General features: G+C 47.4%; 1 protein-coding gene across 1 annotated transcript in view; it reads right to left on the minus strand.

Moving 5' to 3' along the window:
- The window catches only part of SND1 (staphylococcal nuclease and tudor domain containing 1), a 2,477,133-nt gene that overhangs the window by 76,718 nt on the left and 2,379,337 nt on the right, over nucleotides 1-21,078 (minus strand). The window contains exons 21-22 of the mRNA XM_069629563.1: nucleotides 19,784-19,897; nucleotides 15,713-15,916 (exon numbers count right to left, since the gene is read on the minus strand). Coding sequence (XP_069485664.1) covers nucleotides 15,713-15,916; nucleotides 19,784-19,897 — 318 coding nt within the window. The remainder of the gene's footprint in view (nucleotides 1-15,712; nucleotides 15,917-19,783; nucleotides 19,898-21,078) is intronic.

Genomic DNA, 21,078 nt, shown 5'->3' on the forward strand with positions numbered 1-21,078 from the left:
GTTTCCCAAAAGCCGTTCCAAAAGTCTGCCAATCGTCGCTTTCATTAGATACAGTCTAGCCAGTGCCCTGGTTTCCACCCTCCTCCCCCAACCTACCCAGAACTTCAGGCGGTGCTTTGACAGCAGCCTAATTGCTGCCCAATTCTGTGCTGCCTGGTGAATCCCTCGCTTTGCCCGCTACCCCTGCAAGGGACTGACAAGCTCCGCACTGGCCTTCCTGCTAGCGTGGCACCTAAAAGCTTTCAGTGCCGCTGAACAATTACCTGCCATGTCAAGTAAATTTAGGACACACCGGCTCCTAGGTACCTAAAGTTGGAAAAAGGGTGAGAATGTGTCAGCTAAAAATGTGCAGAAGCTATAGCTGGCACCACAAACAAAAGAAACCTATGAACTGCTGTGGAAGGCACAATGACCGCCTTCAAATATCCACTGCAGACTTAACTCTTCAGGGGATGAAACCTTCTGTATGCTTCATCACTTTTCAGCTTTTTACATTTACTTAAGGTACAAGAGCTGAAAGCACGTGTCACACAACGCTTCCACGTCTCTTCTGGGGGCACTTGCAAACCAGGAGAGAAAAGCAGCGTGACCTCAAATTCCAGATTCAAAACACTGCAAGGGGTGAAACAGTTGAAAACGGAAACGGGCTTAAATCGCTCATAAAGGTCTACAAGAAACAAGTAAAGCGGAGGCTCGTCTGCTCTGGATGTCAGCACAAAATAGATGAGCAAATATTGAAGCACAAAAGAGGTGTCGATGAGAACCATGACCGATCTTACTTTGCAAACAGAGTAGCACCACCAGTTTGTTGGGCAATTGCACTGGGTGGGCGGTAGGGGAAGTTAGTATGGAGAGAGGCTTATGGAGAGGCAGGCATGCCGGTGGTGGTTCTCGCCCACCCCAAGAAACATTTGCTTCTTCGAAGATTAATTACGAGCATATGTAAAATATATATAACGTTGCAAGCAAAGATACACCCATTTTAAAACTAAAAATCTGTACTTGCAGATTTTCTGCAGAGTTCAATATTAACAAGAGATTTCACAGGCATCCCTATAACTGCTTATGTGTTCTTTTGGGTATTGCCCATGATCCTGGCTACCACGGTTTGAATCCCGGCTTCAGCATAGTTTAAATCAGTACGAACATAATAAAATCGTTAATGGGTGCAAAAGGATTACCTAGATCAGAGATCTGAGGAGACATTTTTTGCTGGATATGGAAAAATCTGGCCCAAATGCCAGCACCATGTGTAGGAGGAACAGATAAAAAAATTAACGGTTTGACAAACTGGAGAGCATGGGCCATATACATCTGGGACACCCAGATAACGTTGTCCAGGGGTCGGAAACCTGTGGATCTATAGATGCTTTTGACTACGGCTCAGAGGATCTCTTACTGTTGCCTATGCTGGGTATAGTCAATGCGAATTGTAGTCCAAAACATGTTATGTTACTTGAATTTGTAGAGCGCACGGTCGCCCAAAGGCATCATTGTGCTAGTGAGGGGGCTGCTTGGCTGAGAAAGACAGTAGGAAGCCAGGGGACTAGAATAAAATGGTCTTCAGAGCTTTCCTAAAAGCCAGATGGTTGGAGATAGATTTGAGTGGCAGTGGGAGGATGTTCCAAAGCTTGGCCGCGGCGATGGAGAAGGCTCTGCCGCCGAGTCTTTCCCGGGTTATACCTAGGCACGACAAGTAGGTTGGTGGCCGAGGAACGGAAATCAGCTCCAAAGCCGTGGATTGCCCGATGGACAATGCACAGTGACTTGAACTTAACTCGCTGAGCCAGTGGAGTCGGCGGAGCACTGGCGAGATGTAGGCACCATAGGGAGAGCCAGTGGCTAATCTGACTGCCAGGTTTGGCATACGTTGAAGTCGCTGGAGAAGGCCTACCGGTTGAGAAAGGTATAGGGAGTTACAATAGTCCAGCCGTGGGAGGACTAGTGCAGCCACCACGGGGGGGCGCATGACTTCCGGAATCATGGGAAGGACTCTTTTTAGAACCCTGATCTGGTGGTGGGCGGACTGACAAACAGCTGTGACCTGATTTGACAGATAGAGAGGCAGAGAGAATAACCCCCAGATTCTTCACTTTGTCAACTGGACCAGGCAAAGGACCCAGTGTCGCAGGCCAAAACGCAAGTCCATAGTGAGGGGTTGGGAGGGCAGCCCACCAACATCACTTCCGTTTTGTCGCCATTGAGCTTGAGCCAATTTTGGTCCATCGAGGCCCCCACTGCCTTTAGGCAGTCATGAAGACACGCTGAGACCTCATTTTGATCCTGATCCAAGCGGATCAGGATTTGAGTATCATCAGCGTAGGAATAACAGTTAAGTCCATGCGAGCGAATGAGGCAGACCAGCGCCCAGATATAAATATTAAACAGAATCGGGGAGAGAGAAGATCCCTGAGGGACGCTGCAGGTGAGAGCACAGGGGAAAGAAAGAAAAGGGGGCATAGCGAGGGTCTGAGTGCAGTCAGAAAGAAAGGAAGTGAACCAAGCAAGAACCGGGCCAGAGAGCCCGATCTGTGCCAGACGTGAGAGAAGGATAGGATGGGTCCACCGTGTCAAATGCGGCGGACAGATCCAACAAAATCAGAGCCCCAACTCCACCCGCATCAACATGTCTAGACATAGCGTCTTGCACTGAGACAAGCACACTCGCCGTCCCTCACCCTGGCCTAAAACCTGCCTGGTCATGATTGAAGATCTTTGAGGATTCCAAGAAGGATGACAGAAGGGGCGTGACCAGAGATTCCAAAAGTTTAGACAGGAACGGGAGCAGGGAAATGGGTCGAAAGTTAGCCGGGATAGTAGGATCAAGTGAGGGCTTCTTAAGGAGAGGAATAACCTTGCAGATTTAAGCTCCGGGGGTACCAGTCCTGATTGGCAGTTATTTATAGCCCCCATAATATCAGCTAAGATATCCGGGGCAATCGTCTTCATGATAATTGCGGGAATAGCGTCCTCACGGGAGGAAGATTTGATCTTTAAAATAGCCGCTAGGACTTCTGCCTCCGTAAACAGAGGGAAGGTGGACCAACTAGCAGAGGGATCAGTGAGAGGAGGTGGCACAAAGCTAGTGGTGCATGGAGACAGTATGGCCGAAGATTTAGCAATGTTCGATCGAATCACATCGATTTTAGTTGTAAAGAAAGAAGCAAGGTCATTACATAACTTTTGTGATGGCTTAACCATAAAGGTGAGAGAGAAAACATCAGGTGATCCAAAGGTTACAGACTATTGGGTTATCCGATTGTGCAATTCACCTACTCTATTCTGCCCCTCACAATCTAAGGAAATAAATCTTACGGTGTAAAGGATAATGTCTTTGGCCTTCAGTGTTTCAAAGATGTTTAAAGGTGGAAATAAATAACTCCAGTAAAAAGTGTCTCTACAATCCATAGGGTATTTCCCTTCGCCTGGATTCTTTTTCAGTTTCTTGACAATAATGGTTCTGGTCTTTTCTTTTGTTCAATATCAAAGTCACACATATATTTATCTTTTGGACTTTGCGGTTGCAAGGATACCCGATATACTTTCCTGCCAGGGTTTCTGTTTCCCTATATTCACACACTTGTGATTGCCTGCTATACTTTCTCCGAGAGCGTCTTGTATTCGCACACTTGTTGTTCCTCTATATTCACGCGGCTGAAATTGCCTGGTGTACTTTCCTGCCAGGACTTCTCATTTCCACACACTTGCAGTTGTCTGGTATACTCTTCTGCCAGGGCTTTTTGTAGTTGCCTGTCTCTGCAACTCCACCTTTGATAGTTTACCACATTAGCCCTTTTGGCTAATTTCTTTAGTCCATAGTATATATACCACATACATAATGTTTTGCTCACATTTCTAATCATTCACCACATTAGCATTGTGGGTTAATTTACATTGTTCGTTAAAGATACCTTTCTTAGGCAAATTTGCTTTAACTTCATACTTTTATGATTAAGAAACTATTTTCCATCTTTCTTGGATTGTTCAATGTTTAACATACAGCGTGTTCGCCAATACGCCCCGGTGCTCCCTTCATCCCAGCGTGCACTCACTGGCTCTTTGTGGCGTGTCCTGGCTGCTTTACAGCTCTCCGATGACAAACACTGGATTCTCTCTCCTCTGCGTTGTTCGGCTTTCATTTCCCACATCTCCTGTGGCTCTGGCTGGGTTTCTCCTCACGGCTCTCCGCAAAGTTTCTTTTTGCGGTTTTCCACCGGCGAACCCCCAAAATCATGGTGCTTGCTTCCGGCGTTCCCGCATGGAATCTTCTTTGCGTCGTCTCTACTGCACACTGTATAAGCCGGTTAGCTCCGATATTCTCCTTTCGGATCTTCGGCAACACAAAGAGCTGCAGCCTGTTCCCAACAGCAGTCTGACATTTCTTCTGGTTATTTTCTTCTAAATGTTCCGGGCATGGAAAACAGCTCTCACAAGCACATCCGATGTTTACAAAGGATGGACCCCAGACTCACCTAGACTAATACCAGGGTTGGTTGCGGCCCATTTCAACATTAGGTTTACCCCTCTTCCGATACACTCAGTCTTACAGCTGAGAAAACCAGAGGTTCCCGTTGGGTTTTTTTATTTATAACAAAGTCAAAAGAATGCAGCAATGTGGTGTATAGCTGCAGATTATCCTGAGACTGCGAGCCAGCAGGCGGCTGAAACACTAAATGTCCACCGAAAAGTTATTAATGGCTCTTAGAGAGCAGGGAGCTAATGTTGAGGAAACCTCAAGAAAAAGGCAACAGTGTGCTAAGAACGTTGCCAGAGTGCAAGAGAAGGGATGGGCGCTGAAACGTTTAGTGTCCCAAATTAAAACAGTTTGTTTCTGTGCCACAAGACTGCCAATAAGGAGATGCTACTGCCACTGCCATCTCGCCATAGCCCTGGGTCAAATTTGTACTGAAAAAGTTGAAAGGCGCCAACGACGTCCCATCCTGCCTATACAGAGGTGTCGGCCCAAATACTTCAGACACTTTGCTACAGAGTCTACGGTCATCAGAACATTTTTTAGACCTTGCACAACATCATCTGTGTCATTCACAGCGAACACTACCCTCTTCTAGGTCTTCAAAGTTCATGCACATAATTGCTGTTAGTCATCAAGCAACACTCCGTAATAATATTGCTGCTGCATCTGGTAACATCAAGCAGATCATCCTAAACGCAGAGCATGCTCGTTTGCTAGTTCCATTGCATCTGAAATTTCTCTCATTCTGCACAGGACATTCATTCAGTTCTTAAATGGTGTTGGAGTGGGGCTGTCCCAAGTGTGTGTCCCAGTCAAGTTTTCAGCTTTTGCTATTTCGAACAGCAAGCTTACTAGGTGGGAAGTGCCGGAGAGTCTCTGGACACACGACAAGGCTGTTGCCTGCTAACACCCTCCTGAGTTTTGGGCCGTCCAACTTGAAATGACAAGACCTGTGAAGAAGCTAGGAGGAGTGCCACACAAGCATCATCCAGCAACCATCTTTTTAAGTACAATTTCGAGACAATCACGTCCTCAAACCGGATCTGGCTGCACCGCTGACTGTTGTCACGCCGCAGTCACCAGAGCCAATCCGAGACGCCTCGACCAGCATTCAAGATCTGCCAACAAGCACAGAGACATTGATTCTTGACCCTGAGCCACCACGCCGAACAGCCTGCAGACGTCTGTCTAGCCTCGCTTGCCGAACTGCCTGCCGCCTGGTATCCGCAGCTGTCTCCAGTCACTAACTCTGTGTCCTGGAACCACATGGACACTGTCCAGCACCAAGAACTTCTTCAGTAGCAGGTACATTGTGGTTCTGTCCCCTCTGGTTCTTACGACCCTTTGCCCCTTCAGTGCTGAAACCAAATAATCTTGAACTATAAGACTGATTACTTTACCAACTATCCTCCTGTCAGTATACAGAGTGCATCCCTTTCCTTTGTGAAACTGTCTGTCCTCTGTGTTCTTTAGAGTGTGGGTTGTAATTGTAGAGTGCTAGAACTGTCTGTTGTGGTAATAACTAAGTAGATATATGTATACAACCTTGACTGGACAGTCCCTTTTAGATCATTGGGTAAGAATTGTATTTTCGCTGTGTTGCAACTAACCAACGATCCACGACCTTGCAGAGAGAAGCCTGCCGTTTCTGTCCACGTTACCAAAATTGGACAAGGAGGTCTTATTATTTACTTGTATTCCAATCTGTTGGGATCCCTTCTGGTGTACTAGCGGTGTGGGGTTGATTTATGGTTTAGAAACCGATAATCATCCCTTTACCACTGGTGCCCCGGAAGTTGATTCGTCACAGGGATCTAACATGGGCTTGGGTGGGGGCGGAGTTTGGAGGAGGAGGAGTAGTTCCAATGACGTTGAGTTCAAAGGCGATTTTCCAATAACTACGCTGGCAAAGTATAAAAGGTGCTCACCTTTTAAACCCAGCAATCTATAGTGCAATATTCCCTGGAAAACAAATATCCAAATATGAGACAAATGCTTTCATGACAATTTTATGTGGTCGTTTGGCTAAGTGTCAACACTGGGAACGTTAATAACCTGGGTGAAATCCTGGTAGCCAAACATTTGGGCAAGCTTGCTGGCCTCAAAAACACCAAAAGGGTGTTGCGTCTGCCCTCTGGAAAAAAAGCGACAGAGCCCACCCACATGCATCATTTCCTTGTGCCCAATTACTGGAAAAGCAGAGGGTGGCATACGTTTGTATCGTGGTGCACTGGGAGCTACCAGCGTGCTCAATCAAAAGAATAGCAGTGCGTGTATGTGTTGCAGGATATGGTTGAGGAGCATTGCCAGAGCCGCCTATGGCTCCAATCACTGGAGAAAACATGTGTGCTGCAGGTCAGGGTAAAAGTGAACCATCAGAGCCATCTGTTTTCTCAATTACTGGAACAGCAGTCTACACTGAAAGTCAGGATTGAGGTGCATTGCCAGAACGGTTTGTTGATTCAACCACGTGTGTGTGCAGAAGATCAGGGCGGAGTTGCACTGTTCAAGCTGTGTATGGCCTCAATTACTGGAGTAGCAGTGTGTGATGAAGGTCGAGGTGCACTGACCAGTTTTCTATGGTCTCAGTAGCTGGAGCAGAAGTGTGTGCGATGCAGGTCAGGGCTGATGTGCACAGCCAGAGCTGCGTGTCGGATGTCAATCATTGGAATAGCAGGGCAGGGTTGATGTGCACTGCCAGGGCTGTGTGTCACTTCAGCAGCTGTAACATCAGTGTGTGCCGCAGGCCCATTTTAAGGTGCACTGCCAGAGCAGTCTATGGGTTAACGCACAATAATGGCTGTTGAGGATGCAGGATTCCACTATATCCATTTATTTCGCCGCCCACTAAGCGTTGTCCCGCGGTGCACAGAGTTTGCTGAAACCTTACATTTTCCCCAATTAGGAGCGTGCGTGTGTTGTCTCTGTGCAGACAGAAGGCCTGCTATCCCACAAAGGAGCCGTGCTTCCCGTGGAGGGCAATGAGAGAAGAGAAAGTGGCCTCAGAAGCCTGTGTTCAGTGCAAGGGAGGGAGGGAGGGCGGAGAGAGATCACCTGCTCTGGGGTCAGCCTCAGCACTTCTGCAGACCCCCACCCCCTCAATCCTGCGCAAGGTGGGGTTCGCTGAATAATGCAGGACAGAGAGGTCCATGGCATGTGCCCGCTGCAAACATCACACTGTGGAGGAACACGGTCCTTTCCATACTGCAACCGGTGTCTTTCAGGCGCTGCTCTAGGCCAGGCCGTCCCGATACCCGGCCAGACATATGATGCCAGATCTCGGACACGGCAAGAGCTGGCCCATTGGCCAGTGCTGGCTAACACGACGGCTAGAGAGGGCACAGGATGCACACACCATCTATTTATGGCAGCTCACTCGGTCAGCTCTCAGAACCCATCAATTCCAGCGGGTCTGGATTAAGCATCAACCAACTTGTGCACATTGGCAAAGCACTTTGTCAGGGGCTCAAAGGCTGCCGCTGGGCAGTCTAGGAAGAAGAAATAAAATGAGCAAAGCGACGGACCTGTAGTCATTAGCGCGAGTGGCATAACATCTATATTAAATGAATGAGTTTATGGGTTTGATCTCGGCCAGGCCTCGGAAGAGTAATGGCTCAGAAGCGAATACGGGGACCCAATGGTTGCATGTTGGGTTCGGTTTAGTAAAATAGTTCGTATGAATACAGAGCTTCTGACGGCAGACAAGTGGCCACCTTTCCTGGAACGCATTTCACAACGGCACTCTTTCCCCTATTAGGGTCATTGTTACTGGGCTAAGCAGGGGGCAGTGTGCACGAGTAGAAAACACAGACTAGGCACCTTCTGGGTGCAACATTGGCCACATTTATTACACAGTATACAACTTAAATGTGAATTGAGGTTAAAGAATTCTCAACAGAAAGAAACCATTAAATACGTCCAAAAAGTGGAAACTACTGTCATGAATTTCACCTTTACCACAGGTGGTCCACTCTACCCCCAGGGATGTGCATGACTATCAGGTGCCACACGACTGCCTCCTCATCTCCCCCCCGCCCCCCCCACGCCCCAATACCTCCACTGGCCCAAAGACTCCCAGCAAAAGGCAGCCAACCTAAGGGCCAAAATCAACGTCCAACTGGACCACCACCAGCCAGCAACCTACAAATTGCAGGGTGGGTGGAAACCGGCAATGCAGAGGCTGCAGTCCCGGAGGCAGGGAGCAGAATGGTGGGAGGTTACCAAGGAGGAGGCAATGTTTTTCTTCCTCCTTGGCCGCCCCTTAAATGGTGGCTTTCCCACCGCTTGACCGCTCCACTACCAGGAAGCCGTGAACAGTATCCGTCCGCCCCTGATCCTTGGTGCACCTGACCGCTTCAGCCTGGTGCTTCGCATCATCACTGTGCACTGGGAGGAGGGGAGGCAGGGGGCTGAGGGCCACGGCCGATTGCCACCTTCTCCACCTGTGCCGCCCACTACTGCCCAGCCCCCTCCATCAGTGTTCGAAGTGTACGGAAAGAAGTATTGGAACCATGTTCCCTGCTGGCCTGTCCTGCTCCCCACGAACCTTATCACCACACCACCTCCAACGCACCATACAAACTCCCCCCACACCAGTGCACCTGATGTTTAAGGGATTGTTCAGTGCAGTGCACTGAAGAGCAAGTTTCAACTTCTTCCTACACTGTAATTTTAAAACTAAACCTTCCCAGAACGGTTTCTTTTGAAAACAAAAGTGTGCTAACAGTAAAACCTAACTTTAAAAAGTAGAGGAGCACCGCTCCCAACCGGCCACTTCGATCACTACCCTCCATTCGGGCAGGTTTTACATCCGGTGCAGGGACACCTGCCATGATCTCTAACCCCAGCTCTCTGTTGAGCTCTCATTTCTGTGGTGACTGACTCTGCCCTTTCAGTTATATCTCCCAGCCCCGCCTGCGCGCATAAGCAGGTGGCAGCAGGTGGCAAAGAGGGAAGTGCGGGCATCAAGCCATAGGTGACTATTATGACAAATGAAGTGTAATAGTCCTGTCTAGCCAAGGGGGAGCCTCTCCTTTGAGGTTAGAGAGGTGAGCCCGCTCTGCAAGACCCTACCTAGGGGCCGGGGAAAGTGGGGCATCACTGGGAGAGACTTCTCCTTAGGGGACAAGGACTCCCGTTCCTGTGAGGATCTCCCTAGGCCACAAACTAAGGCAGCATATATAGGACTGCCTGCTGTGAAGAATAATGCGATTCCTGTATATTTGGCTGAAGACCATGCTGAAACAAACCAATTTGAGAAAAGGAAGGAAGATGTCTCTTTAAGGAGAAATATACATTTAACTGAGACGAGTGGAGCGATGAGGTACAGTGTTATATGCAAGGGAAGCCCCCTTACGTGATCACGACTGGGAGAGGAAAGCTGTGGAGCCCGCAACTTTTGAGGAGGCGAAGAACACCAACCTGAGACACCAGATGCCTGGTGCTGAACAGGGAGACCTTTGTGAACCAGGAGATAGGAATCCTGCATCAGGTGGTGGCATAGCTACGAACAAATTGTGGTGGGCAAGACACCCGGCAAAGCACGCCGAGACCCTCACAGCAGGGAGTGCCAAGCAGCTCCCTATTGCCAGCACTGTATATAGCAGCAGCCAGAAAAGAAGCCGAGAACAGAAGACTACTGCCTTAGCAAGTGCAAAGCCCTGCAACGTTCCCCTGCACATGCAGAGTTAACAGGGAGAACGGGAAAAGCGGCAGGCCACCGGGACAAGATAAGAGAAGAACAAGTTACTTTCTTACCTGGTAACTTTCTTTCGATGTGATGTTCCTAGGACGTATTCCACATCTTTGACAGTAATTACCGCAGCACAGCTGCGGTAATTACTGTCAAAGATGTGGAATACATCGGAGGACACAATCCCCTCGAAACTTGTCCCAGCCACAAGGACAAGATATTCACTAATAAACGGTTTACATTGAAGTGTGGAAAACAGATACTGAGAAGAACGAGCAATCCTGTACGGGAAATAGTTTTAAAGATTGTAAACAAATAAGGAAGGAAGGGACATTAAGGTGAAGAGTGGACAAAGCCTGGCAGAAAATCCTGTAATGAGGGATGTGAGATAAGACTACCAAGTGAACAAGATAAAGAAACACAGTTATAAGGAGAGAACCTAGAAAAGGGGAATTGTCAAATCGGATCAAGTTCAGCCCAAGCTAGGAAAGCCTGGGTTAAAAGACTGAAAGATCTACAAGTGTAGACAAGACTCTGGGAAAGTGTCTCAAAGAGAATCACAAGTATATCAGTAATAAGACCAAAGAGCATTGTGGAAGAGCTACAAGAGCTTATCAAGGAGATATCCAGAGAGTATTCCAGAAGATTGTATTAGGATACATATGGAAAGAAAGCCATTTAAAACACCAGAAAATAAAAGACCACTAGGGGAAGAAAGACATTCCTGTGGTCTTGTTTAAATTGATAGGATTAGTTGTAGGGTAAGGTAGAGTTAGGTGAGGACTAAGGATATTTTACTTTGGGACTTCCGACTACCGACAAGCACCTTTAAGTTCCTTTAGATAGGCTGGGAAATCCCTCTAGCAGCAGGGAAAGATGGGGCTTATTCATTTAATGTAATTAAAAACATGTCAGAACGCCCTTAATGTGTCCGACTCCTCCTTCCGACCTGCCACACTAAACACTGCCAGAGAAATCAGGGGGCTGCCTTCCCCCTCTGCAGTGACAGCAGTGCCATCCATTTTCTGATGTTTTCTCTTCCCCCAAACAGCACCAGCTTTTCGTAAATGGCCTTAGCATGCCACTCTTCAGAGGCAGGAGCGCTTTTTCTCTAGGTAATGTAGCTGGATGTAGAGGAATAGGAGGCCTTGGTGGCCGCCGCATTAGTGGTGTGAACCGGCCCTACAGCCTAGCCCATCGGTTCTGGTAACTCTAGGGGAACCCTGGGGTCATAGCTAGGGAAAGTGCAGAGCCTGGATTGGACAGGGAACGTTTGGGGGAAAGGATAGAAACCCAGAAAGGGCAGGACAAGAAGAGTTGAAATTCTGTGGGCAGAATCAACGTATCCTCTTGTTCCCATGTCACTTGTTGGGGGGGCTGGAGTCACTGGTTCATACACACTGAAAAGAAATTACTACTCTTCTTCCAGAAGGATACATATAAGTGGGTAAGGTAGTGAGAAGAGGAACCTCGACTGTGCCCTCTCCGAGTGACCCCGAGTGCATCCCTCAACTAAATCAGGATGATATACCTAGAAGTAGAGGGATTCAGCAATTACCAGCTTCTCTCACCCCAGATTAGAACAGCATGGGGAGAGGGTGGTTCACTCTCCAGCGGTTCTGCAGTTTCCACCGACCGTCTCTCCTTCCCAAGGAATCCAAGTAGGCCATGACCATCCAGGAGATGGTGTCCGTGATGGTTGGGGAGGACGACAGCATGGGGGTGTACCCAGACATCAGGAGCCCTGTTGGCTATATCCAAAACAGGTCAGCAGTGCCATCTTCATATGGGGTCAGTCTGCTGCCTTTCTTCCAATAGAATACTTCTAATAACGGAGAGCAGAACTTTATCCCTTGGGGTCCCACTGCCTGCTCTGGTCACGGCCAAAGATGCACTTGGGAGCGATAACGGCATGTTCTCTCATGGAGCCCCTGCTTCTCCACTCCCTTTAATAGTCAGAGCTCTGAGTAAGGGGATGCTCTGCTTTCTAACTTTGGTACGCCCACCCTTGCAACTCCACTCACTTTAGGATATATGCAGTAAGAGGGTAGCAGTTTCACCCTTGTTGTTTTCGGTTGCTCCACTCTAAAATAATAGAAGAGTACATCTAGGCAGGGTGGTCGTGCTTCCACTACTGCCTTTAGTCCACATCTAGTGGGGGCCAGGGAAGGTTGCTGACCGTGCGGCTCCTAAGGTGCATCTAGTAGAAGGAGAGCAGTGCCCCCCCCGCCCCCTGTGGTCCCTTGCCTGCTCCACTATTTAGAATGTATTTATTGGTGAGGGGGACAGGGGTAGGTGGGTAAGAGGTGCTTTAACCCTTTTGGTCCTTTGCACATTCCCTCCCTTTAGGATAGATCTAGTGGAGGGACAGCACTGCTTTCTCACTGGAGCCCCTTGCTTTTTTCCCCCACCCGACGATAGCTCTAGAATGAAGCACATGGGAAGGAGAGCACACAGTGCTTTCTTCCTTGGGTTTCTCCATCTGTCCCCCCACCCCTATCTTAGGATACATCTAGTGGAGGGACAGCTCTGCTTTCTCCTCTCGCATTATTTATTGAGCTTTTACACTGCGTCAATTCCCCTCTAGACGGGTAAATGTAGGGGGGCGAGCAGCGCGTCCTCTCCCTTGGGGTCCAATAGCGGGCCTCTCCAGTGGGATCCATCAGGCTTGGCCTTGCAGCCAGGAGCAGAGAGCGTGGCCGAGGTGTGCCATATTTCACAGCATAATAAGATCTCGCAACGCTCGGAGCGAGAGGAGCACTGGAGATTACAGGGCTGAGAGGCGAGGAATCAATCCTCGATTATACAGCCGACAGAGAGCCCAGTCGAATTAGGAAGGAGTGATGTGGAGCCCGCCTCTGAGCGAAGAACAATTACCGAGCCGCGAAGTCCCTCACTAAGTGCGAGTGTGTGGCCGTCTGCGAGGAGCACGCTTTCAGAAGCCCAAGCCCGACGACACTCCCAGTGTTATGAACCCCGGGGCAGCCAGCAAAGAAACACCACCAACACGGACAAAGCCAGAGCTTGACGTCACTCAGTCACACGCACCAGTACTCGCGTAAGATGCCCAGTTCCACAATACCAAGGCATACACACGGCTTTGCCAGCATGTACCCTCGCATGCCCATTGACCTGCTATTGCCATTGTATCATCACATGCTATCCATGTGCCAGTGATTGCCATCATATGCAGTGGCGGAAAGGGAAATTAACTGTGGGATCCCACCAGACATGGGCAGGCGTGGTTGTAAATTGGGGGGGGGGGGAATCCCTCAGGATACATCCCGAGCCCCCTCTGCCTGCCAAATAATTATTCTCCTAAAATTTAAATGTTTAATACATTATTAAACAAAGGAGGAGCGTTTCCTATAACGTTGCAAGCACATTAGAAACGGTGCACATCCCTAGAAAGCTGTATTTGTGTATTGGAATATGTTCTCCAGGGCACAATCCCTTGTCTTTGCTCCTGATCGCACGAGCTCGACTCCCACTCACCAAAACAAAAGCGGATTTGTTCCATTAAAAAGCACAAATAGTTTTCCTGGATCCAAAACATGTTTTGCTGGATCTCGGAAAATCCATCCCAACGACCAGCACTGATCATTTGACAATTTTGGACATCAGATGGGCAATTCGTTAGGCATTTGCCCGGAAACTAGCAACGTGTCAAGCCTTTGGTATTATACGCAGGGGTTCGAAAACAAGTGGACAGATATTGGCCATCATCTGCCTAGATCCACTTTTTGTCATACCACGCACAGGCACACATTTGAGCCAGTTTTTCAATTGGTCTTATATATTCCCAAATATTAGGCTCTGTGCTAGATGTATTCAAATGTCGAGTTCCCCATCATTTATAGGGTATTGCCATGATACAGGAAGCTGGTTTAAAGAGAGTGCAGCGTTTCCCTTCTAGTTGACCGTTTTGTGCAATTGTGGATGGAATGCTACATACCAAGTGCTGTATTGGCATTATATTGAATATAATTGGAGTAATATCAATTTGGCTAATTATACTATTTGCGGCAGTCATTAAAATTGTATCAGTGAGGTTAGGATATTTAATTTTCGGGAACCACAGAGACTAGGAAACCCACTTAAAAACATGTTATCTCATACTTTGCTCCGGAAAACCTGTGGTTTTGAAGTTGAGTCTCTCACAGTGAAGACCATGAACGGCAGGGGCAGACGAAAGCCATCCACATCCTGAAGGACAGCTACAGTGGGCAAGTCACACATTAACCAAGAGGAGCAACAGTGGAGGAATATTTCATCAGTACGTGTACACAATGCACTCCTCTTGTACACGATCCTAACAGCCATGCTTGCAATAATATGAGGGAGGTTAGTGAGAGAGCCTCCAAAGATAGGTTTTGGATGGTGGCCTGCACTACTGGATTGCAGCATGAGCAGGTGTACACGAGCAGTGGGGATCCTGAAAGTCACAGGACTAGAATGAAATGTTGCCTGGAGACATCACAAAGTTCAGGTCCAGGGCGGAGGTCAAGACTACTTAGGGGCCTGCCTGTCACTCTTACAGAGGGAGTTCTGGACTGCTAGCAAGCCCTGGATTGGTCTTCCGGTAGCAGTAATAGATGCAGCGATTGAATGAATGTCACCTTTCAGGCCTCAGGAAAATTCGTGGCATGGAATGTGATTTTTATCCTCCATGTCAAAGGCTTTGATACGGCTTAAGAGATAACACCTCTAAGTGGATCTGGTTCCCTTATGTCCTCTTTCCCACCCTACACCAATAAGACCATAATCCTGACCAAAACAGTGGGGTACTTCCTCTTCCTGGAAGGACACGTTCTTGGGTCCTCGGTCTTGAACTCTTTTGAGGGCTACGGAAATAGCGCAATTAGGGCCGTTCACATCAGAACAGCTTAAGATTTTAATGTCTCACTCCAGTTTTGTGTGACTGATAATGCTTGCACTGAGGTGACATAACTGAATGACATCCCGTTTATCCAAATAGGTCTGTCGTGCCCACGATTCTCTGTAGACCAGACATACCAAAAGAATGAATTTAAAGAATTAGAAGAGGTTTAAAAAATGCCAAAAGCAGAAACCCTGCCAGCAGCAGAATTCACTGCGTTCTTAAATCCCCAAAGAAAGGCAAAACACCCCCATGAAGCTAAAAAAAAAAATCACTTTGACAACCCAGACTTGCGTTCAAGAAGTTTTCACACGACCATGAAAACAAAGGAGAAATTATCGACTTAAGTGGCCAACGGTTCTGAACGTTGTACATCAGTAGGGCTCAGTTGGGAAAGGTTGGGTGGAATACTACAAAAGGCAGATCAAGGTTAAGTGCTTCAAGAGTCACTCCATAGCAAATATATTAAGGTTGATCGTGTTAAGATCATCTCATGCTGGTAGACAGCCGATTAATGCAAAATTGAAGAGCACGTCATGAAAAATGAGTGTGAATAAACATATGCAGAGCAATACTTTGGACATGCAAGTAGGTGTACGGCCGGTAGACCAGGGCCCTAGCAGGATGCTCCACAGGGCAAATGAACAGTAATGAGAGGGCCACATACCACTTTCTGGAACTGCTTCTCCTTCCGTACATCCACCATCACCAGACCCTCCTTTACGAGCCCCAGGCCAACATCGTCCTTGGAGTCCAAAAACTGTAGCGTGACGTGTGAGCATCCCACGCCGGCATATTCTACGTTCAGCAGGCACTGTGTATTCTGAATATCTCGCACAACGCTGTCTACCACATCCGCCCGGGCGTCATCCTGCAGGAGTGGAGATCAAACAGAGCTTGAAGCGTACAGCCAACCAATACTGAAAGGTACATGTGTAACTCTGAAAACAAGCATCATAGAAATTTGACAGCAAATGAGGACTGAAAGGTCGAACTAGTCTGTCTACAAGTTATGCTTACATGCGACTATCCCCTGGGTTCCACACATCCAGAATAAAATCCATTCTAATGGAAGAAGACAATCCAACACTTCACCTTCGGAATATAGAACTGAGGCGACAAACCAAGAGATTATAACCATCAGCAATAAATACATACTGTGAAAAACCCTACCGGGAGTCTGAACAAACTGGGGCATACATGCCCTATTCTCTTTAGAATGGCTTCGGATTGGTCCAGCGGTCTTCCAAGCGACCACACAAGCCCTCCAATGACCCTTACTGTAAAGCTTTTTGGAGGGACTCCTGTGTTTTCCCACAGAACTTGGATGCACTTGCCATTCTGGTAAACCATAAAACACTGCAAATCTAGAGGCAACAAAACCTATCACTGAAAATCACTAAGGGGAAAGCTTCCGTATTGACGAAGAAAACCAAACGCACATTTCTGGCCAGAATCAGAATGGTTTAGAGAAGTTGCAGGGGGCCAGCGGGTGGTTGAATGGCATTTATGTGTACAGAGGGACTGTCGCGTCTGGAGCATAACTTCACAGCTAGAAATGGAAACGCGTAACCAAGGGAGTGCAGAGTCGAGATGGGGAAACTAGACAACCACGTGGGGATTTCTCCTGTGCTACTGAGTCAAAAATGAACCAAATGCATTTGAAAGCAACACATGCACAGGACATTTTTTTGTTCAAAAAGTAAAATTTGAAAACTATATTTTTACTTCAATTTTAAATGTCATTATTTTTTGTTTATTTTACTTTTAATGCAAATTTAGTTATGGAATGAAAACGCAGGAGGACTGGCTCTCCAGCAAGCGATTGAATTGAACCATATGTGAGTCTGTGTTTACGGCTTCATTTTCGCTATTCCTGGGATATTAAAGCACATAATCAGTTGTGCTTTAGCACTTCAACACAATGGACACAAAAGCATGAAAGCTTACCCACGGCTTCATCTCTGAGACACGTATAATTGGGGGATAAGCTTTAAAATCGAGGTGCAAGGAAACCATTAGAGGACCATACAAAAAATTAGGATGGTGGAGAGAGGGCATGCTAGGAAGAAGTGGAGCAATAGGGGATGTGAGCGTCTTCCGCTCTAGTGGTTTGGAAAAAGGAACTAACCCAGGCCAAAGATACCATCATGCTCCAACCAGTATCGTGCTGGCTGAGGATCTGGAACTTGCTGGCCCTTGTATTATACAGGGACGGGTTGGAGGTCTTATCTTTGGGGGCAAGCAAGCAGCTGCTGTGGTTCAAGCACGTGAAGGAGATGCTTGCCAATACTGGGCATGCAGATCTTTGGGCAAACGCCACCAAATTCGGCTCTTGCTGTAAAAGTCATGTCAAGACTTGCTTCAAGCATTAGGCATGGGGCATGAGGATAGACTTGTGACGCATGAGAAAGCTGCAAGTGAATTATCTGCGAGTCAAAAAGATGTGGGGCCAGGAGCCATAAGTTATACCCGAATGATAAGACTATCTATACTAAATTCTGGCTCGGTGTTCTGCCACTTGCACATTACACATGTAACTGGGGCAAGAGTAAGTCATGTCTGTGCCCGTGCTGTTTAGCTACGACCGAGTTTGAAATGCACTTCGTTTGCATTTGCCCTGTCTATATAAAGGAAAGATCCCATTGTCTCAAGCCATTTTGGCTACGTTTAAATATAAGATCCTAACATGTGGCGCTTGAATGCCTGAAACGTCACCCGGGAAGATATAATAGTGATTGTAGCTTTTAAAACGTTGCCTTTAAGAAAAGGTTTCTTTTATTGCAATGTTATGCCCTGGGGTGTTGCTTTTTGCATAATTCTGCATTTGATATCTTTGCTTTTGATATTTTATCTTGATAACACGTTTTATGATTGTATTTTATGTGTGCATTTCTTTTATGGTGTTACTACGCAGAAATAAAGAATGAAGATGAAGGAGGCGATGTGTGAATGTGTATATATCATACAAAGACCAAAGGGTACATTAAAAGTACAACAATCAGAGGGGGGCATTTAGCAAGAAAGGCTTTGAAGAAGTGGACTGTATACAGAGCTCCCACTATATGCATACAAGCTGAAAAGCAACAGCCTCTAGAAGGCGGAGCAAAGGCACAGCTTCATTCTCATGCCTAGCTTTGGCAAGCCTTTCAGACAATCTAGGGTATGCCATTTTATGAATCTTTTATACTGTGCTAACTTACCTAGGCCTGTCCCGAAGTATGAGCACTGTGCCTATACCCCCGGCATCTAGCTCTTAGGCTAGCAGACAAAAAGGAAAAGGGCAAACATAAGAGGATGCAGAAGAGGAAGAAGGTGCCCAAGATTGAGATGGGAGGGAGGGGTGCAGTGGGTGAAGGAATGATTTGTGGCAGCTTGGGGGATGTAGGTCCTGGCCTGAGAGATACTCCAAAAGGAAACGGACAAGAACCAGCGCAACCAACAATACAAGCACATTAAAGTGCAGTAGGTAACCACAAGTACAGCAGTAAGCAAGTACTATAGAAACCTCATGTTGGGCATGGACTGTTGCGTAACAGGCTACAAAATTAAGACCCGAAACAGGAGAACACATTGCAGCCACGGAACAGGGCGGTGCACAAAATCATAAAGACGCCATTGTTAAGAGTCACACATGGTAAAAGACGCATGCAGGAAGAACACACAGTGCTCGACAGAAAGCTTTAAAAACAAGATTACATTTCAGCATCGAAGGAACAATGGGTACCATAAGCCATAGAAAAGTACAGGAAACAAGGATGTGATTACATACGATAAACCAATGGCAGCTGATAAAACCATTGTTGCTAGGAAACCGGACATAGTAGTGCAAATAAAAAATCAAAAGACTATGGATTGACTTCCAGAAATCGTGGTTCCTGATAATTATTCACTCCGCCGGAGGTGGTGAGGGAAGATTGTGAAAGGCCATGACCTGAAATCAGATAACCAATGTGAAGGGGAACAGTGGACATTGTTCTCAGTCGCATCAGGTAGCAATAGGCTTATTAAGAAATATTTCAAGTACACGAAGTCACACTGCCTTCAAGATTAACAGCATCACAAAAGACTACAAAAAACCCACTAAAAGTTCTCCTCGGGTGCGATGCAAGCACTAAGAATGGCAATCGCCATAGTTCAAAAGATCATCGATGCAGAACCAATTCAAACATACTCGAGATAGGAACCATGGCCAGAGTGGTCGTGGCACATGGGAAAAAGGACAACCAAAGGTCGTTGGGAAACCAATTTCTTCCCTGTTCAACGTATACACCAGTCACTTAATTCCCAAACGATCACCTTGTTCCCTGGGATGAGGCTTCGGCATTCATTCTCTGTGTAGGAAGGAGAGGCCCTCCTGCTTCTAGTCCTGCCTGGTTTAGCTCATCAATACTGAGGCAGGGTCAGTAAGAACATAATTTCACTAGGGTGCACACCGTGATATCAGGCACTTGAAATCTGGGCTCATGATCATGGGTGTCACCACCAAATGGGTAACTTAGCAGGGGTCCAGAACAGCTTCATCATCTTATGATCAAAAGTGACTTTCAATCAACACCAAACATAAGCAATAGGTAGTGTATGCCAACTGTTCTACAACATTCACAGACCCATCCATTACAATTGCTCTTGACATACTCTGAATGGTGCACTCTGGAATGGCCAATCGGCACAGTGTGCTAGTAGAGCACGGGTACCTATAGCCATCTCCGGCAGGGTTCAACGGTACTCTACTTACATCTTGTGGGATCTGGATGAAAGCGAAGGTATACTCTATGGCCTGCGCCGAGAGGGCCCGTATGCTGAAGGTTGGAGGGAGGGTGCCCAGCCGTGTTGATGGTAAAACCTCTCTCTGCAGGGAAAGAAATCAGAAGCTCTTGTAAATGTCTCACAAACACAGATCATATGAAAAGGTTAAACATGCCAGTGAGGCTGTATTGCACAGGAGATGGCTTCCTGCAGCTGCAGCCCTTCCAACGCTACAGAGAAAGCAGCTGTATCAACACACATCAAATACAAGAGCACAAGAGGCGCACTCCGCGGATCAGCACCTGCTGAGAAAGCCCTTCCCTGCGGACCCCTCGCTGCTGCTCGATGTACATGGCCGACTTTGCCTCACAACGTGATGTTTTACATTATGCCCCTCTACTCGTTACTGGTAACAGCAAAGTTACCAGTAGCACAACAATTCCATGCGATGCACCTCCATACTGCTTCTGGTCCCTTATAAACTTAAAAACGCCCCCAGGGACAGTTACAGTACAAGTGCATGATGAGGTGTTCCAGGTTATATAAAATAGAGGTCCAGTTACTAACAACTCGTTGTTTTAAATCTTTTCATTTTTTTTTTATCCCCCCCCCAAATATTTTGTTATACGTTACTTTACATCTTAAAGCCTTCATTCATACATACATATGCTTAATTTTAGGGGGGAGGGGGGAAGGGTGTTTGTCCACTCTTCCCCGCCCCCCCCCCAACTTTCGTGGCACACTATTTTGTCCACCTCATTTGACAGGGGCGTCTTTCCTTTAGATGTCATGTCCCCCCCACCATTTTTAGCAAATTGAACCCACAGCCTTCACATGCCAAAGCATTCAGCTCACTTCCACCCATGCTCTCTCTCAGGTAGTGCTTTTAAGTGTGATTGGGAATTGGGGGGGCCTAGTTAGGAGGTGTGGCCTAAGGACACGCCCCCTAACGAGAGCCCCCCCCCTCTATTAAGGGTTGGGGGCGGCTGGTAAAAGTAGGAGCTGGGATACACTGGCATTATTATCTTTGATGCGCCCAGCCCTTCCTTTTAAACAAAAGAAGGGGCTGGGCGCACCAAAAGGTACGATACCAGTGTGCCCCATCTTGCACGCCTGTACTTACCAAATACCGACACCTGCAGGAAGCTCGTGTATCCCTGCAGCTTCCACACGGGCTGCCTGAGGTGTCGACTGGCTGGGGTTAGTCAGGGCGGGCCCCGGCCCACTTAAGTTCCTGCTCTCGGGCGATAGCTTTGGATGTCAGGAAAGTTTCGGGCATCTCAA

Source organism: Ambystoma mexicanum, chromosome 12, assembly GCF_040938575.1.
Source record: "Ambystoma mexicanum isolate Mex_15411 chromosome 12, UKY_AmexF1_1, whole genome shotgun sequence".
Taxonomy (NCBI): Eukaryota; Metazoa; Chordata; class Amphibia; order Caudata; family Ambystomatidae; genus Ambystoma; species Ambystoma mexicanum.